The following is a 19,671-nucleotide window of genomic DNA, read 5'->3' as shown; positions in this document are numbered from 1 at the left end:
TAGTAAGTCACCTTTCTGGAGGAGGGACGGGACAAGGTGGAGAGTGTCAGTATTTTTACAAGGTGGATACAGCTTTTGCTGTGCCAATCTCTTCATCTCGGAGTAGCACTTACTAGTGTTTGGTCAAACTCTAAACACATTACCCAACCATCTACTTTCTCCAATTCATTCTACAATGATAATTTTTTTATATCTCTGGCACTCAAAACTGGAGTTGTTGGTAATGATGACTGTTAGTGCAGAGTGTACGCAGTTCTGTGGAGGCAACTGCGAGGCCTTGTGAGGGGCCTGGGATTTGCATTTCCGTGCAGCTCAGTCTGGATGGGAGAAGTACAGTCACAAGGAACAGTTCTGTACATCAAGGTGTCCAAAAGCTGATAAGCACCTCTTTCACGTACTTCTAATGGTCAAGTACCACAGTAATGAACTGTGAAAGTAACTGAAGCAGCTCATTTGTTGTCACACTAGCCTACTTCATTTTTAGTCACAAATATTTCATGAGCCTCCGGACTTCATGCAGATTCATGGCCGATATCTTTACGGTCTGTTTAACTCCTATTCCTAACTTAAATTGATCTGGTTCTTTTCCAATGTCAAAGCCATCTTCCTGGACATTGATCATCTCACTGATATTCATATCCATACCTCAATCATATCTAACCAACCAATAAGCAATAATATTTCCACTTCGATAGCTGCTGCCATTCCACATCAAACACTTCCTATACTGCAGCCTAGGCATCTAGGGTAAATTACTATGCAACTTTCGCTGACCATGGTTCCTACCCCTGTCATATTTCTACCTGTAAAACCTGTCCTATACCGCCACATATTACCACTACCTCCAATCTCACTACCGGTAAATAATACAACAGCTTTTTGTATAGGAAGGAAGATTAGAGTTTAGTATCCCAACGAGCCCCCCCATGAACCATGGACCTTGCCGTTGGTGGGGAGGCTTGCGTGCCTCAGCGATACAGATAGCTGTACCGTAGGTACAACCACAACGGAGGGGTATCTGTTGAGAGGCCAGACAAACGTGTGGTTCCTGAAGAGGGGCAGCAGCCTTTTCAGTAGTTGCAAGGGCAACAGTCTGGATGATTGACTGATCTGGCCTTGTAACAATAACCAAAACGGCCTTGCTGTGCTGGTACTGCGAACGCCTGAAAGCAAGGGGAAACCACGGCGGTAATTTTTCCCGAGGGCATGCAGCTTTTACTGTATGATTAAATGATGATGGCGTCCTCTTGGGTAAAATATTCCGGAGGTAAAATAGTCCCCCATTCGGATCTCCGGGCGGGGACTACTCAAGAGGATGTTGTTATCAGGAGAAAGAAAACTGGCGTTCTACGGGTCGAAGCGTGGAATGTCAGATCCCTTAATCGGGCAGGTAGGTTAGAAAATTTAAAAAGGCAAATGGATAGGTTAAAGTTAGATATAGTGGGAATTAGTGAAGTTCGGTGGCAGGAGGAACAAGACTTCTGGTCAGGTGACTACAGGGTTATAAACACGAAGTCAAATAGGGGTAATGCAGGAGTAGGTTTAATAATGAATAGGAAAATAGGAATGCGGGTAAGCTACTACAAACAGCATAGTGAACGCATTATTGTGGCCAAGATAGACACGAAGCCCATGCCTACTACAGTAGTACAAGTTTATATGCCAACTAGCTCTGCAGATGACGAAGAAATTGAAGAAATGTATGATGAAATAAAAGAAATTATTCAGATAGTGAAGGGAGACGAAAATTTAATAGTCATGGGTGACTGGAATTCGAGTGTAGGAAAAGGGAGAGAAGGAAGCGTAGTAGGTGAATATGGATTGGGGCTAAGAAATGAAAGAGGAAGCCACCTGGTAGAATTTTGCACAGAGCACAACTTAATCATAGCTAACACTTGGTTTAAGAATCATGGTAGAAGGTTGTATACATGGAAGAACCCTGGAGATACTAAAAGGTATCAGATAGATTATATAATGGTAAGACAGAGATTTAGGAACCAGGTTTTAAATTGTAAGACATTTCCAGGGGCAGATGTGGACTCTGACCACAATCTATTGGTTATGACCTGCAGATTAAAACTGAAGAAACTGCAAAAAGGTGGGAATTTAAGGAGATGGGACCTGGATAAACTGAAAGAACCAGAGGTTGTACAGAGTTTCAGGGAGAGCATAAAGGATCAATTGACAGGAATGGGGGAAAGAAATACCGTAGAAGAAGAATGGGTAGCTTTGAGGGATGAAGTAGTGAAGGCAGCAGAGGATCAAGTAGGTAAAAAGATGAGGGCTAGTAGAAATCCTTGGGTAACAGAAGAAATACTGAATTTAATTGATGAAAGGAGAAAATATAAAAATGCAGTAAATGAAGCAGGCAAAAAGGAGTACAAACCTCTCAAAAATGAGGTCGACAGGAAGTGCAAAATGGCTAAGCAGCGATGGCTAGAGGACAAATGTAAGGATGTAGAGGCTTATCTCACTAGGGGTAAGATAGATACTGCCTACAGGAAAATTAAAGAGACCTTTGGAGATAAGAGAACCACTTGTATGAATATCAAGAGCTCAGATGGAAACCCAGTTCTAAGCAAAGAAGGGAAAGCAGAAAGGTGGAAGGAGTATATAGAGGGTCTATACAAGGGCGATGCATTTGAGGACAATATTATGGAAATGGAAGAGGATGTAGATGAAGATGAAATAGGAGATACGATACTGCGTGAAGAGTTTGACAGAGCACTGAAGGACCTGAGTCGAAACAAGGCCCCCGGAGTAGACAACATTCCATTGGAACTACTGATGGCCTTGGGAGAGCCAGTCCTGACAAAACTCTACCATCTGGTGAGCAAGGTGTATGAAACAGGCGAAATACCCTCAGACTTCAAGAAGAATATAATAATTCCAATCCCAAAGAAAGCAGGTGTTGACAGATGTGAAAATTACCGAACAATCAGTTTAATAAGCCACAGCTGCAAAGTACTAACACGAATTCTTTACAGACGAATGGAAAAACTAATAGAAGCTGACCTCGGGGAAGATCAGTTTGGATTCCGTAGAAATACTGGAACACGTGAGGCAATACTGACCTTACGACTTATCTTAGAAGAAGGATTAAGGAAAGGCAAACCTACGTTTCTAGCATTTGTAGACTTAGAGAAAGCTTTTGACAATGTTGACTGGAATACTCTCTTTCAAATTCTAAAGGTGGCAGGGGTAAAATACAGGGAGCGAAAGGCTATTTACAATTTGTACAGAAACCAGATGGCAGTTATAAGAGCCGAGGGACAAGAAAAGGAAGCAGTGGTTGGGAAGGGAGTAAGACAGGGTTGTAGCCTCTCCCCAATGTTATTCAATCTGTATATTGAGCAAGCAGTAAAGGAAACAAAAGAAAAATTCGGAGTAGGTTTTAAAATCCATGGAGAAGAAATAAAAACTTTGAGGTTCGCCGATGACATTGTAATTCTGTCAGAGACAGCAAAGGACTTGGAAGAGCAGTTGAACGGAATGGATGGTGTCTTGAAGGGAGGATATAAGATGAACATCAACAAAAGCAAAACGAGCATAATGGAATGTAGTCGAATTAAGTCGGGTGATGCTGAAGGTATTAGATTAGGAAATGAGACACTTAAAGTAGTAAAGGAGTTTTTCTATTTGGGGAGCCAAATAACTGATGATGGTCGAAGTAGAGATGATATCAAATGTAGACTGGCAATGGCAAGGAAAGCGTTTCTGAAGAAGAGAAATTTGTTAACATCGAGTATAGATTTAAGTGTCAGGAAGTCGTTTCTGAAAGTATTTGTATGGAGTGTAGCCATGTATGGAAGTGAAACATGGACGGTAAATAGTTTGGACAAGAAGAGAATAGAAGCTTTCGAAATGTGGTGCTACAGAAGAATGCTGAAGATTAGATGGGTAGATCACATAACTAATGAGGAAGTATTGAATAGGATTGGGGAGAGGAGAAGTTTGTGGCGCAACTTAACCAGGAGAAGGGATCGGTTGGTAGGACATGTTCTGAGGCATCAAGGGATCACCAATTTAGTATTGGAGGGCAGCGTGGAGGGTAAAAATCGTAGGGGGAGACCAAGAGATGAATACACTAAGCAGATTCAGAAGGATGTAGGTTGCAGTAGGTACTGGGAGATGAAGAAGCTTGCACAGGATAGAGTAGCATGGAGAGCTGCATCAAACCAGTCTCAGGACTGAAGACCACAACAACAATAACAACATCCCAACGAGAGTATGGTCATTAGAGATAGAGCACAAGCTCAGATTATGAAAGGATGGGGAAGGAAATCGGCCATGCTCTTTTTAAAGACATCATCCTGGCATCTGTCTGGAGCAATTTAGAGATGGGACCATACTGGAATTTGCTTGGAGCAATCTAGGGAAATCATGGAAAACCTAAATCTGGGTGGTCAGTAAGGGAGTTCAACAGCTGGCCTCTAGATTTGGATTGTTTTGGGGGAAGAGACCAAACTGCGAGGTCATCGGTCTCATCGGTTTTAGGGAAGGATGGGGAAGGAAGTCGGCCATGCCCTTTCAAAGGAACAATCCCGGCATTTGCCAGGAGCGATTTAGGGAAAGGATGGAAAACCTAAATCAGGATGGCCGGACGCGGGATTGAACAGTCGTCCTCCCGAATGCGAGTCCAGTATGCTAAACACTGCGCCACCTCGCTCAGTGCTGGCCTCTAGAGGAAAACATGAATGGACACAGAACTGCCTATCATGGGAATACTCAATAACCATTTGCCATGCATGTCTAAAGCAGGCTGTTCCAGCACATGTGTCCACCCAGGAAAAAGCAGGTAGACATGGGCATAGGTGGGCAGGGATGAGCAAATGGATGATGTACCAGCAGCCTAGGAGGCAGGGTGTAGTGTATGCTTGTGCAGAATGCATGCAACAGAGATGTAAGGTGGGTAGCCTACATTATCTGCACCTGCCCACAAACGGAATATGGGCAGCATTGAAACAGCCTGCTCTACAGCATGACTCAAGAGGCTCAAATCTTTGTTATATCACACAGATTATCTGGATCCTCTCACTTGGCAAGAGATTCCACAAACAATTAACTCATTCAATTATCTTTTATTATCTGATTCAAAATAATGCATCCAGGCCTCGTGTTGTGTGATAATTTGACCACGAAAAGCACCTTCTTCATGTGTATATCAGTTCTAGTGTTCATAATAGGTGCCCAAAATTAAGATAACTATGTAGCCCCATACCAAAAATGCACTTGCATTGAGCCATGTAAGTTATAGAGGACATTGTATGCAAATTCATGATTCAAATTAAATTACACAGAAATTTCACTAACAATGTGCCTGTTGACATAGATTCTATAAAAACATGCCTGTTGACACAGATTTGTAATTTGATCTTCCGTTTGTTGTCAGACTTTGTATGCATAGCCATCTTCCACTCCAATGTCTGTTTTCAATCTTTTTTATCCACTCATACATTCTGCCTTTACTTAAATAGGAGAAGCCAGTAAGAACAGAAGCTTACTGCGAAATGACATCAAAATGACGTGTCACTTGATGGGAATGTCAACAGCGATAGCAGTTGACAAATGAAAAACTTTACAGATGTACTGTTGGATTGCATCATATTCTGTTGCTTTCATATTACAACCTGCATGTTAAGACAGTATGCTGTTTCAAGGCAACAGTACATAGAAGCTTCATCACAAACATGTCACTCTTGGTACGATTTGTAATAATTAAATGCCAGTTAATGACATATCGGTGGTAAAAGCCTTCAGGAAATCCTAACTTGAAAGAGACAGTTGTCGAAGTGCGGAGTCACAGAGGAGAAAGAAGTAAGTTTTCATATTTTTTTCTCTTAACATTTGTAAAAAATTCTGGGATTGTCTTACTAATGCAACAGAGGTATATTCTGCAATATTCTACATTATTTACATGAAAGAGTGGTCTCTCTTAAGAGTGAGTTTTATTCAATTTTGTTGAGTTCGGTCTACTTAAAAAATGACATTAACTTGCTGTGATTTTAACGAGCAGTAGTTAAATTTGTATTCTTGCTCGTCAAAAATATTTGCCCATTTTTCTTTATCAAATATAACATGGGTTATAAGAGTCTGGTTACGCAGAAATTTAAGAGCACAGCTTAAGTTGCTGTGAGTGAAACAAGCACTAATGACAATTACATTCTTGACTGTGTAAAAATTTAGCTGCTTGTGATTTCTGAGGGTCCACTCGCACACAAGCTAAGCTACTGTGACTCATGCCTTTGTGGCTGCATCAAGTGACAAGTCATTTTGACATCACGTCACGGTAAGATGTAAGTGACACTAGCTTCTCCCTTACTTAACCTACTGGCTCCACTGCCTCTGACCACAAAATATACACCAATACTCACTGCATGCACCACTAATCAATCCACAGTGACTTCTTGTTCATTTCACATCTGTACAATATATACTGCTGGCTTTCAATTGAATTCTTTGCACTGCAGAATTTCCTTCTTTTATTGATAACCTGAAGATTTGGTTGAGTCATGCATAGCCCTTTTTTTATCTGCCTTTGCTGTAACATCTGGTGACCTCCCCAGCAATAACTACTTGTTTTGTTATTAAATTGAATTCTTTTTTGTGCTGTGCTTGTTACATTTATTTTGTCCTATGGTTGGTGGCCCAGAGCATTTCCCTTTTGTCTTGTTCAGTTTTAACTAGTCAATATCCATATTATTTAATCAATTTTGGGTCATGCAGTTGAATCAGCAACAATTCTTCATTCGAAATTTCAGATGAAAACTTTATACTCACGGTGTAGTGTTACAATAACTCAACATTTCACTGAATATTAAATTCACAAGAAAAAAAAAATGAAAAGTACAGTATCTCATTTCTTTATCCTCTCCATGTTCTTCATTCCTTTGAAACTGAGATGACTGTCCATTATACTACATCTATTCATACTTCCCAGTCCAGCATTTGATTCTTAAATTCTTAGTTGTAATTTAATTCAGTTACTATTTTCCAGTCTATGACACATATAGCTTCACTATTGTGATTTTAGAAGAGGCTGTTTAAGAGAAATTACCATCAGAGACGTTCCATTTCTGAAGGAGGACTTTGTCTGAGACCTTTAATATTTCTAGTATTATTTTGATTGTACCTGTCTGCAACTCAACACCTCCTCTATGTGGTGAGTAGCATCCTAGTCTTTCCATAATGTTGTTAAATACAACAAATACACCTATCTCCCCTTATTTCTTCCTTTCAACCCACATTCTTCAATAATTCTGCTATCTTCCTTCCCCTTAACGTAGCATTCCATCAGTGAAGACTGATTTTCATACCCACATCTATACTTTTATTAATTCCTCAACATTCTCATATATTCTTTCCACCTTTTCATCACCAGCCTGTGGTAGGGCACATAACACTGCCCAGTGGTGACTAGTATTGATTTTATGTCAGTCATGAGGTAATGGATTTGTATCTACAAGAAGAAGAGTAATTCCATCACTGTCTGCCTTACAGTAACTCACTACAGCATCTATCTTTTATTGGTGATGACACAAAAACCTGTTACATTACCTACTTACAATGGTGCCGCTAACCTACAGTTGCCTGAAAAGTTTTTCTCCTCGTATCATTTTGTACAAACACCACTTTCTAAGCCAATCTTCAGCATAACCATCTTGCACAACATTACAAATTCAAATTGGAAACTATACTAGAAACAGAATATTGACTGCAGGTAAATCAGATACTACTGACCCTGCAGGTAATGGCTCTTCAACTCCTACAGCTTGACCCCTCTGTGTGGGTGCTTCAATGCCACCATTTGCTGGCTGTCCAAGTGGTACACCAACTGGATTAGGACTAGGCATGCCATTAATTGCTGACACACCATTCATGGTGGGGAGTGATGGTACCGCTGACAGTGCAGGTGCTCCCGAAACAGATGCACCGCCAGATGGTACTTGCACTGATGTTCCATTTATTGTGGCTGCTGATGGAGGGCTTGAGGGATTAATTGAATTGGAACCTGTGTAATTGCAGAATACACTTTATCAGAAAACAAGAAAAGACATAAACAGCATAAACAAAAAATAACATACAATGAATATCAAACTGGATAAGCTGAGAAGAAACTACAATAATTTAGAATGGAATCAGTTATTGACACTAGCATATTATTAAACAGCTTACTGATTATTACGACATGGGAGGAAATAATCAGTGACCCTCTACAAGGTACCAATCTTTACACTAAACATTTTAAATTAAATGCAAGCTGAAAATTATTATTTACAATTGTTTCATGTAGAACATTAGTTATAGCTTGCTTTGTGTTTGGCCCCCTGAAAAGGATGACAAAAACATGGAAATGTCAAACAATCAATTGTGAAATGAATCACCTTAATCCACATCGAAAGCAACTAAGTATTACACTGAAGTCTAAAGTTTAGGACCCACAAAAGGCAGTAGGTGGCCATACACATTACTGTCTTATTCACGTACCTGTAGGGAAAATGCTTCTCTAGCTACTTGGAAATTCTCAGTGCTTTATAGTGTGAGGAAAGCTGTTTAAGTATTAGCTTCTTTCAATGAGTCACAAAATTGACCTGTTTCATATGCATATTTCAAAAGAGCAACAATTACTTTAGAGCTAATGATCTGCTTCAACATGAAGTTGTGGTTACTGTCATGATGTGCCAGAACCTGGAAACAATGCTCGATATATTTGTTTTCTACGTTGAGAACGAGTGGTTGTAAAGTTCTTTGTACGCAGAACTTGAAATTATCATGTTGTTGTTGTTGTTGTTGTGGTCTTCAGTCCTGAGACTGGTTTGATGCAGCTCTCCATGCTACTCTATCCTGTGCAAGCTTTTTCATCTCCCAGTACCTACTGCAACCTACATCCTTCTGAATCTGCTTAGTGTATTCATCTCTTGGTCTCCCTCTACGATTTTTACCCTCCATGCTGCCCTCCAATACTAAATTGGTGATTGGAAAGACTAAATTGGTGATTATCATTGTGTATGCAAAACTCCATCTAATGAAATAGCAGGTTCCACCTCTCCTGTACACTTTATGATATGAATGTCTATATGTATGACAATACAGCTAACCACACAAAAATAATTATTCCATTCAGTATGGTTTGAGATCAACGGAAGCATTTCTTTTGGGTTATTGTAATGTATAATACATATGCATAACACATACAATTAGACCTTCATCATCTCATTGATTATTTTGAAACAATAAAAGCAATAAGGCAATGAGAAACAATTAACTTGAAAATAACTATTTGTTTAACACTGTATCTTTCTATCATGCAATCTATTACATTTGTAAAATAAGCAACAAATAAATCTGTTAAATTTTAAGATTATTATTTAAGATTATTTAAATTGAGATTTACTATTCCCAATTCAGGTATCTGTTATATGTTTGTATTGATTTCAGTGAAAGCACAGTACTTTAAAAAAATATGTCAACGAACATGGAATTACATTATATTTCAACACAGATAAAAGTTATTAGGAAGAACTATCATGTGCCTTGAAGGAAACATTTTGTTATCAATTGACAAATTGATTTTGGTTAACATCACTTTATTTCAAACTCTAGTAAAAGAAAGAACACTGCAAACTCCAGGACTTTCAAACAGAAATTTGAAATTAATTTAAATAATAAATAACACCCAGTTGAAACATTAAAATAGCAGATTCCAAAAATGTATTATTCCTTTGTTATAATTGATACTGTAATTCGAAAATTATTGTACATGGAAAAAGTGTAGATTTCTAGAACTTTCTGGTGCGCACAACGAGGTGTCAACTGCAGCTACATAAGGATTTGCTTTCCAGATGTTTCAGCAGTGAGGTTGCATTCAGTTGTTATTCAGACACTCTCTTGTTAAAAGTGAGCTTGGTAAGAAAATGTTTCTTTTTGTGCGTACTTCACTATATCGTGTTAAAAGAAATATTTTGGAAGAAAACAAATATCAAGAAACCAAATGGCATACAGTGTTGCAATCAGCACAATAATAAATCAACCACTACAGACAATGTCGCCAGAGATTATCCGCAAGCCATCTACAACACAATGAAGGAAGATAAATATATTTAATTAGTATTCATAACTATCTCTTCCCAGGGGGAAATATATAGTGTAATACTGGTATGTAGATACACCAAACATGCACTCTCAATGATTCGTGTTCAATGTTTTGGTTAATACTGCTTGGTCACATGAATCCAGGGCACGGTAACACAGTCCCAGTTGCAGATTCTCTTTCTAATGGCTTCCAGGGGGTGGGGGATTTCAATATTTCATATAATTATATACTGAATTTAAAAATTTAAAATGCTATCATTATCTACTCATTAAGAGTATAATTTTACATCACAGGTTTAGCACATTTTGCAGATAATATTCACATATACCAGCGAATGCACCTGCACTATTATATCATTGTATGACAAACAGTTCAGGAGACATGACATCATATAAACATTAAGATGCTTGAAAAACTTAAACTTAGTCCAGATTACTCAGACTATATTCATTCAGTGTTTTATCACTAGGGCACATGATGACTTCCAACAAACTTTCGACATAACTTCAAATCTTTTTTCTCAATTACATGCTTAATGTCAAACATTTAACACATTTCATTCAGTTGTTAACAAATAAGAAGTTGAAAGCTGTTTTATACCTGGGAGTTTGATTCTTTAATGAAACAGGCATTTACTGGTAGTTACAAAATGAACTCCCAACCACTCTTCTCAGGGAGTGTTTGCTAGTATTTGATGGCAGGATACTGGTTGGTGGCAGCAGTGATTTCATGTGGTGTGCCATGGTAATGTCTCTCTTGCTACTCTAGGGTATCTTCTTTCCTCAACACAACTTTAATAGGATACCTTGCATCACATTCCAAATGTCTCTGAGGGTATGCTAAACAACTGAAGATTTAGTGTAGAAATGATCAGTCAATGCAAGAGGCTGGCAAAAAGTGAGGGTTTCTGATAAGTGTGATCCCTCTGGTTCTTTCCAATGCTACCATATGAGGCATTTAGCAAGTCAATGGTTAGTCAACGGAAATAGAGGACACAGTCACTGTATCAAAGTAAAGCTGGACAGTAGTTGCAGGGTTACTGGTTAGTTTGCTCAAAAAGAAATATTTCCAGGACTACCGTAGGGAATGGCGATAAAATGGAGTATGCAGTCATGTAACGAAAGACTGGTGACACAAAAAAAGACTAGTGACAGACTTTCACACTACATACTAGAGTAGAATTTTGTATTATAGTAACATGTTTGTACCACATGCTTGAATTTTTAAAAATGAGGGCACAACACTTTTTTGAGCAGAAATCATGATTATTTATGAGTTACTTTGATTTTGATGGTACTAAAGTTGTTCTTTAATACAACTGCTCAGAGCCTTTACTGTTTCCTCTTTGTTACAGAAAAAAAACTTTGACTTTCATATTTCTTAATTTATATTACTCTTTGTTTACATTCAACTGCAACATAAGCAGTTCCATTCTCAAGATTACATGCAACAAAAATAATCATTTATTGATAATATAATGTAAATAGACAGATTAAAAAAAAAAGCTGCTTCATCTCCCAGTACCTACCGCAACCTACATCCTTCTGAATCTGCTTAGTGTATTCATCTCTTGGTCTCCCTCTACAATTTTTAGACTCCACACTACCCTTCAATACTAAATTGGTGATCCCTTGATGCCTCAGAACATGTCCTACCAACCGATCCCTTCTTCTAGTCAAGTTGTGCCACAAACTTCTCTTCTCCCCAATCCTATTCAATACTTCCTCATTAGTTATGGATCTACCCATCTAATCTTCAGCATTCTTCTGTAGCACCACATTTCAAAAGCTTCTATTCTCTTCTTGTCCAAACTATTTATCATCCATGTTTCACTTCCATACATGGCTACACTCCATACAAATACTTTCAAAAAGACTTCCTGACACTTAAATCTATACTTGATGTTAACAAATTTCTCTTCTTCAGAAACGCTTTCCTTGCCATTGCCAGTCTACATTTTATATCCTCTCTACTTTGACCATCATCAGTTATTTTGCTCCCCAAATAGAAAAACTCCTTTACTACTTCAAGTGTCTCATTTCCTATTCTAATTCCCTCAGCATCACTCAACTTAATTCGACTACATTCCATTATCCTCGTTTTGCTTTTGTTGATGTTCATCTTATGTGCTCCTTTCAAGACACTGTCCATTCTGTTCAGCAGTTCTTCCAGGTCCTTTGCTGTCTCTTGACAGAATTACAATGTCATCAGCAAACCTCAAAGTTTTTATTTCTTCTCCATGAATTTTAATATCTACTCCAAATTTTTCTTTTGTTTCCTTCACTGCTTGCTCAATATACAGATTGAATAACATCGGGGAGAGACTACAACCTTGTCTCCCTCCCTTCCCAACCACTGCTTCCTTTTCATACCCCTTGACCCTTATAACTGCCATCTGGTTTCTGTACAAATTGTAAATAGCCTTTCGCTCCCTGTATTTTACCCCTGCCACCTTCAGAATTTGAAAGAGTATTCCAACCAACATTGTCAAAAGCTTTCTCTAAGTCTACAAAAGCTAAAAACGTAGGTTTGCCCTTCCTTAATCTAGCTTCTAAGATAAGTTGTAGGGTCAGTATTGCCTCACGTGTTCCAACATTTCTACGAAATCCAAACTGATCTTCCCCGAGGGCGGCTTCTATTAGTTTTTCCATTCGTCTGTAAAGAATTTGTGTTAGTATTTTGCAGCTGTGACTTATTAAACTGATAGTTCTGTAATTTTCACATGTCAACACCTGCTTTCTTTGGGATTGGAATTATCATATTCTTCTTGCAGTCTGAGGGTATTTCACCTGTTTCACACATCTTGCTCACCAGATGGTAGAGTTTTGTCAGGACTGGCTCTCCCAAGGCCGTCAGTAGTTCTAATGGAATGTTTTCTACTCCGGGGGCCTTGTTTCGACTCAGGTCTTTCAGTGCTCTGTCAAACTCTTCACGCAGTATCGTATCTCCCATTTCATCTTCATCTACATCCTCTTCCATTTCTATAATATTGTCCTCAAGTACATCACCCTTGTATAGACCACCTGTATACTCCTTCCAGCTCTCTGCTTTCCCTTCTTTGCTTAGAACTGGGTTTCCATCTGAGCTCTTGATATTCATGCAAGTGGTTCTCTTATCTCCAAAGGTCTCTCTAATTTTCCTGTAGGCAGTATCTATCTTACCCCTAGTGATACTCGCTTCTAAATCCTTATATTTGTCCTCTAGCCATCCCTGCTTAGCAATTTTGCACTTCCTGTCGATCTCATTTTTGAGACGTTTGTATTCCTTTTTGCCTGCTTCATTTACTACATTTTTATATTTTCTCCTTTCATCAATTAAATTCAATATATCTTCTGTTACCCAAGGATTTCTACTAGCCCTCGTCTTTTTACCTACTTGGTCCTCTGCTGCCTTCACTACTTCATCCCTCAGAGCTACCCATTCTTCTGCTACTGTATTTCTTTCCCACATTCCTGTCAATTTTTCCCTTATGCTCTCCCTGAAACTCTGTACAACCTCTGGTTCTTTCAGTTTATCCAGGTCCCATCTCCTTAAATTCCCACCTTTTAGCAGTTTCTTCAGTTTTAATCTACAGATCATAACCAATAGATTGTGGTCAGAGTCCACATCTGCTCCTGGAAATGTCTTACAATTTAAAACCTGATTCCTAAATCTCTGTCTTACCATTATATAATCTATCTGATACCTTGTAGTATCTCCAGGATTCTTCCGTGTGTACAACCTTCTTTTATGATTCTTGAACCAAGTGTTAGCTATGATTAAGTTATGCTCTGTGCAAAGTTCTAACAGACGGCTTCCTCTTTCATTTCTTAGCCCCAATCCATATTCACCTACTATGTTTCCTTCTCTCCCTTTTCCTACTACCGAATTCCAGTCACCCATGACTATTAAAATTTTCGTCACCCGTCACTATCTGAATAATTTCTTTTATTTCATCATACATTTTTTCAATTTCTTTGTCATCTGCAGAGCTAGTTGGCATATAAACTTGTACTACTGTAGTAAGCGTGGGCTTCGTATCTATCTCTGCCACAATAATGCGTTCACTATGCTGTTTGTAATAGCTTACCCACATTCCTATTTTCCTATTCATTATTAAACCTACTCCTGCATTACCCCTATTTGATTTTGTGTTTATAACCCTGTAGTCACCTGACCAGAAGTCTTGTTCCTCCTGCCACCGAACTTCACTAATTCCCACTATATCTAACTTTAACCTATCCATTTCCCTTTTTAAATTTTCTAACCTACCTGCCCGATTAAGGGATCTGACATTCCACGCTCCAATCCATAGAACGCCAGTTTTCTTTCTCCTGATAATGACATCCTCTTGAGTAGTCCCCGCCCGGAGATCCAAATGGGGGACTATTTTACCTCCGGAAAATTTTACCCAAGAGGACGCCACCATCATTTAACCATACAGCAAAGCTGCATGCCCTCGGGAAAAATTACGGCCGTAGTTTCCCCTCGCTTTCAGCCATTCGCAGTACCAGCACAGCAAGGCCGTTTTGGTAGTGTTACAAGGCCAGACCAGTCAATCATCCAGACTGTTGCCCTTGCAACTACTGAAAAGGCTGCTGCCCCTCTTCAGGAACCACACGTTTGTCTGGCCTCTCAACAGATACCCCTCCGTTGTGGTTGCACCTACGGTACGGCTATCTGTATCGCTGAGGCACGCAAGCCTCCCCACCAACTGCAAGGTCCATGGTCCATGGGGGTGAAAAAAAAGGACTTAACTATTATAATCTTTCGGAGGCCGTGGCTCCTTGTTCTGGTAGAAGACTTGAAGGAGAAGGAAGAGGGGTGAAGGGAAAGGACTGGAGATGTTTAGGGAAAGGGGCACAGTTTAGAAAAGTCACCCAGAACCCCGGGTCAAGGGAGATTTACCGGACGGGATGAGAAGGAAGACTGATTGTTGGGGACTGCACTGGACGAGATTTGAAAATATGAGAGCTTAAAGGTGGAAGACAGGGTAATGTGCAAGATAGAAATTACTGCTAAAACATCATGCATGAGTTAATAAGAGTGAAAAGCTAAGTGCATTGTATGTAATAGAGGTGGAAAGGAGGGGGGGGGGGGGGGTAGAGAAAAATAGACAAGTCAGAAAATGAAAGACATAGGAAACTGAAATATAGTGAAGAAAGTAGTAGTTTCTGTGAATAAATGCTGAGACGGAAGGTATTAACGTAAATTAAGGCCAGGTGGATGGCGAGAACCAAAGATATGTTTTAGTGCTAGTTTCCACCAAAAGAGTTCTAAGAAACTTTTGTCTGGAGGAAGAATACAGATGGTGCGTGTGGTGAAACGGGCACCGAGGTCATGACTGTCATGTTGTACAGGATGATCTGCAACAGGATACTGTGTGTTGCCTGTATACACCCTCTGCCTATGTACTGTTGTGATAGGTAAGTTTCTAATACAGCAATCTCTTGCACTTACCCAACTAATCCGTGACCTATGTGCCTCATCTGCCAATTTCCACTCCACCAGACTTCTCTCCTCCAATAAAATCCTGCAGTTATCTGCCTCCCATGTTTCCTTGGATGGTACCATCTGCCAAGCAACTTCAGACTGCAACAACATGTCAGACTTCACCTTACAAAGTTATCCCACCTTCTACTAAACAACCTTCACAGTGGTGTTTCCCTTCCTGTCCCGCTGTACCTCGCAAAAAATCCAACCATCCTCTCCTACAAACTGAGCTTGGACACCTCCTTAACATCCCACAGCCTTCACCACTGCTTCCCATACATGTAATAAGTCATAATCACAAGAACCTATCACAACAGTACAGTGTTCTCAACCTCTCACCCAAAGCACTCCCCCCCCCCCCCCTCCCCCCACCCCAGGAAATATCAATTTGCAACAGCAAAGCTGACATTGAACCCTGCCTTGAACAGTTCTGACCATGATCCCAACTTGATCTACCACCACTACCTCAGAATCATCCCTTACAAGCCTTACAATAATTCCTCACATCCAGCATTACTTCACAACCTTTCCTCAGGTCCCTACAACAAGACCCTAACGTGTCCTCTGCAGAACTCCATGCTCTATGTTCCCTAAAAGCTGATGACTTCCTCATTATCCTCCCAGCAGACAAAGGATCTACTACTGTGGTACTTGACTGACAGGAGTATGTTAGTGAAGGTCTACGCCAGCTGTCTGACACCTCTACATACAGTATCTGCCACCAAGATCCCATCCCTGTGATTCAAACTGACCTGCAGTCACTCTTAAAATCCTCAGGTCCCTCAAAAGGACTTAGACCACAATTCATAGAACTTCTTACCACACCAAAAACACATACTCTCACCTTTTCCCTTCTACCTAAGATCCACAAACCCAATCATCTTGGTCATCCTATAGCTGCTGGCATCAAAGCACCCACAGAACGTATATCTGCCTTAGTTGATCAACACCTGTAATCCACAGTACAAATACTTCCCTCCTATATTAAAGATACTGACCATTTCCTACATCATCTGAAATCTATGCCCGTCCCATTCCTGCCACACACCTTGCTTCTCACCATTGATGCTATCTCCCTCTATACCAACATACCCCACACACAGGGTCGGTCTGCTGCTGAACATTTCCTCAGCCAAAGCCCACCTGATTCCAAGTCTATGACATCCTCCTTGGTCACCTTAATCACCCTTATACTTACCAACAATTACTTAACCTTTCAGAGGCAGACATAAAAACAGATCAGGTGTATGGCTATGGGAACCAAGATGGCTCCCTCCTATGTCAATCTCTTCATAGATCGCTTGGAGGGGGCTTTCCTGGGATCCAAAAGTCTTCAGCCCCTGGTTTGGTTTAAATACATTGATGAGATCTTTGCCTTATGGACTCTTGGTGAGGTTGACCTGTTAAAATTCCTGAAATTTCTAAATACCTTCTCCCAATTAAATTTCAAATGATCCTATTCTGAATCCCATGCCACTTTCCTTGATGTTGATTTCAACCTCATCGAAGGTCAGCTACACACTTCTGTCCACACCAAACCTACTAACAAACAACAGTACTTACATTTTGACAGTTGCCATCCTTCCCATGTCAAATGTTCCCTCCCATATAACCTTGGTATTCGAGGCACACACATTTGTTTGAATGCACGTTCTTTACAGCAATACACCACCACTCTCACTTCAGCCTTTGCTGGATGTAATTATCCCAACATACTAGTACAAAAGCAGGTTTCCTGGGCCATCACATCCAATCCTGGTACACCTGATCCCTTCAAAAAAACAAGTTCAGAGCACACCACTTGTCATTGAGTATTATCCTGGTCTTGAACTTATCAATCAGCTACTTCAACAAGGCCATGACTTCCTAAAAGCACACCCTGAAATGAGATCCATTCTGTCTGCGATTTTGCCCATCACACATAGAGTAGCTTCTTGTCACCCTCCCAATCTCCATAACATTCTTGTCAGACCCTATGCTCCTTCTGCACCCATCTCCCTACCATATGGCTCCCACCCCTCTGACCATCCCCGTTGCAAGACTTGCTCTATGCACCCTCCTACCACCATCTATTCCAGACCTGTAACTGGCAAAACATGTACTATCAAAAAGAGAGCCAACTGTGAAACGACACCACAAGCACCATCTGGATTCTTCCTCCAGACACCAGTTTCTCAGAACTTCTCAGGTGGGAACTAGCACTACAACATGTCCTTCATTCTCACCACCCACCTGGCACTAATTTACGTTAATTCCTTCCATCTCAGCATTTATTCATTGTAACTACTCCCTTCTTCACTCCATTTTCGTATTCTGCATCTTTCATTTTTTGACTAGTCTATTTTTCGCAGTCCCTCTTCCCACCTCTGTTACATACAATGCACTTAGCATTTCACTCTTATTAACTCGTGCACGATGTTTTAGTAGTAATCTCTGTCTTGCAAATTACCCTGTCTTCCACCTTTAAGCTCTCAGGTCTTCAAATCACGTCCAGTGTAGCCCCAACACTCTGTCTTTCCTTCTCAACTCGTCCAGTAAGTCTCTAGGTGACTTTTCTAAACTGTACCTTTTCCCCTAAATCTCTCCAGTCCTTTTCCTTCATTCCTTTTCCTTCCCCTTCAACTCTTACACCATAAGAAGGCGCCACCAGCTCTGAAAGCTTTTGTGTGTGTGTTCCCCTTGTGCAGTTTGGTGAGTAGGCTTTTTACCTGTCCATTTATTAGAGACCTTGCTAGTTTTATATAGAGTTCACTATTATGAATTTGGACATTCTATCCCCATGTCTCAAAAGACAGAGCATATCCCAAACAGTTTTCTTGTGTACATTTAACCCCATTCAAGTATACATACAAATGAAAATTTCTCAAAGTGTGCAAATCTCAATAGATTTGTAAGAAAATCTATCTGAAGTTCCCAGAGGAAGCCTGAGATTGGTATGGTGTAAAACCTCTGCTTCCGCAAAAACTGACCTATGACAGACACCTGTTAATTAATGTGATTTATACAATTCATAAATACTGTAAAGGTATTTTCTTGCTCTCTTTCAGTATATACTGATATTTTGCAGCACAAAAGATTGGGAAATTCTCAACAGTTTGACTACACTAGAACCTCTTTAGAGCAAAACCGCCTATCCCTGATTGCAATGCAATAGACTCTCTTCTACACTGTCAAGAAACTGATATGCAGATGCATCAGCACCATGGTGGATGCACTTAATCCTGGATGCTGCCTCTGAGTTCTAACACATCCAGTTGGTTGTAAAATGTCCAGTTAACTCTGCTAAGCACCAATATTGATGGTTTAATTTTGTGCATTTCCTCTTCCTGGTAGGTGTAACTAGACTAAGAAATGGTTACTGAAATGGAATTAAGCCTACTTCTCACTACGCAATGACTGCAAGAGTGGGAGAGCATAAAGAATGTTGATAGAGGAGAACTAAAGCACTGCTGATGCACACTTGTACCCTATGTTCAAAATAATTCCCCCCTCAACAAGAGGCTCTTAATAACTTGACCCAAGTAGCAGTTGGTCACAGAACCTAGTTGCACAATGTATATATTTAAAATAGTCGAGATGAAAGGAATGAATGGGGATGTTTGGTGATGAGATTAGCGAGACCCTCTGAATTATGATGTGACAGACAGAGGAAGCATACAGTAGGAGTGGTGGTACTGATGAGCCCCAACTGAGAAACCCAGTTTTCTGAATGTCACCCTATATCCTAGATTAAAGGAGACAAATAGATGAAGAAAAGACAGTGCAACAATTTATCTCCAACAAGAAATCTCTTCAACAACCCTTTCTACCATTTTGTTAAATGAAGAAATTTCTAATTTGGTACCTGCTGTTCTACTGTACATGGCAGCATCTTTTCTACATGTAGTGGGTTATTTTGTATTAGAGATTTTTTTCCTTACTAAACATTAATTGTACATGGCTAATACTTCATAAACAAACCTGAAACTGAATGAGTACTGCTTCTACTTGATGAACCAGCCAAAGGATTCTCGCTCCCTTGCTGACGAGTTCTTGCACGTACACCACCATTGAGAATACTCCTGTTTGCTCCAGGTGGATCATTATTTGGTTGCCCTATGAAATCA

General features: G+C 39.9%; 1 protein-coding gene across 1 annotated transcript in view; it reads right to left on the bottom strand.

Annotated features, from left to right (window-relative positions):
• Positions 1-19,671, bottom strand: part of LOC124774931 (E3 ubiquitin-protein ligase Su(dx)) — a 141,089-nt gene that overhangs the window by 63,870 nt on the left and 57,548 nt on the right. Inside the window, 2 exon segments of the mRNA XM_047249619.1 lie at positions 7,741-8,011; positions 19,526-19,660. Coding sequence (XP_047105575.1) covers positions 7,741-8,011; positions 19,526-19,660 — 406 coding nt within the window.

The sequence above is a fragment of the Schistocerca piceifrons genome, chromosome 2 (genome assembly GCF_021461385.2).
Source record: "Schistocerca piceifrons isolate TAMUIC-IGC-003096 chromosome 2, iqSchPice1.1, whole genome shotgun sequence".
NCBI classification, from domain to species: domain Eukaryota; kingdom Metazoa; phylum Arthropoda; class Insecta; order Orthoptera; family Acrididae; genus Schistocerca; species Schistocerca piceifrons.
This window is presented reverse-complemented; position numbering and strand designations above follow the sequence as displayed.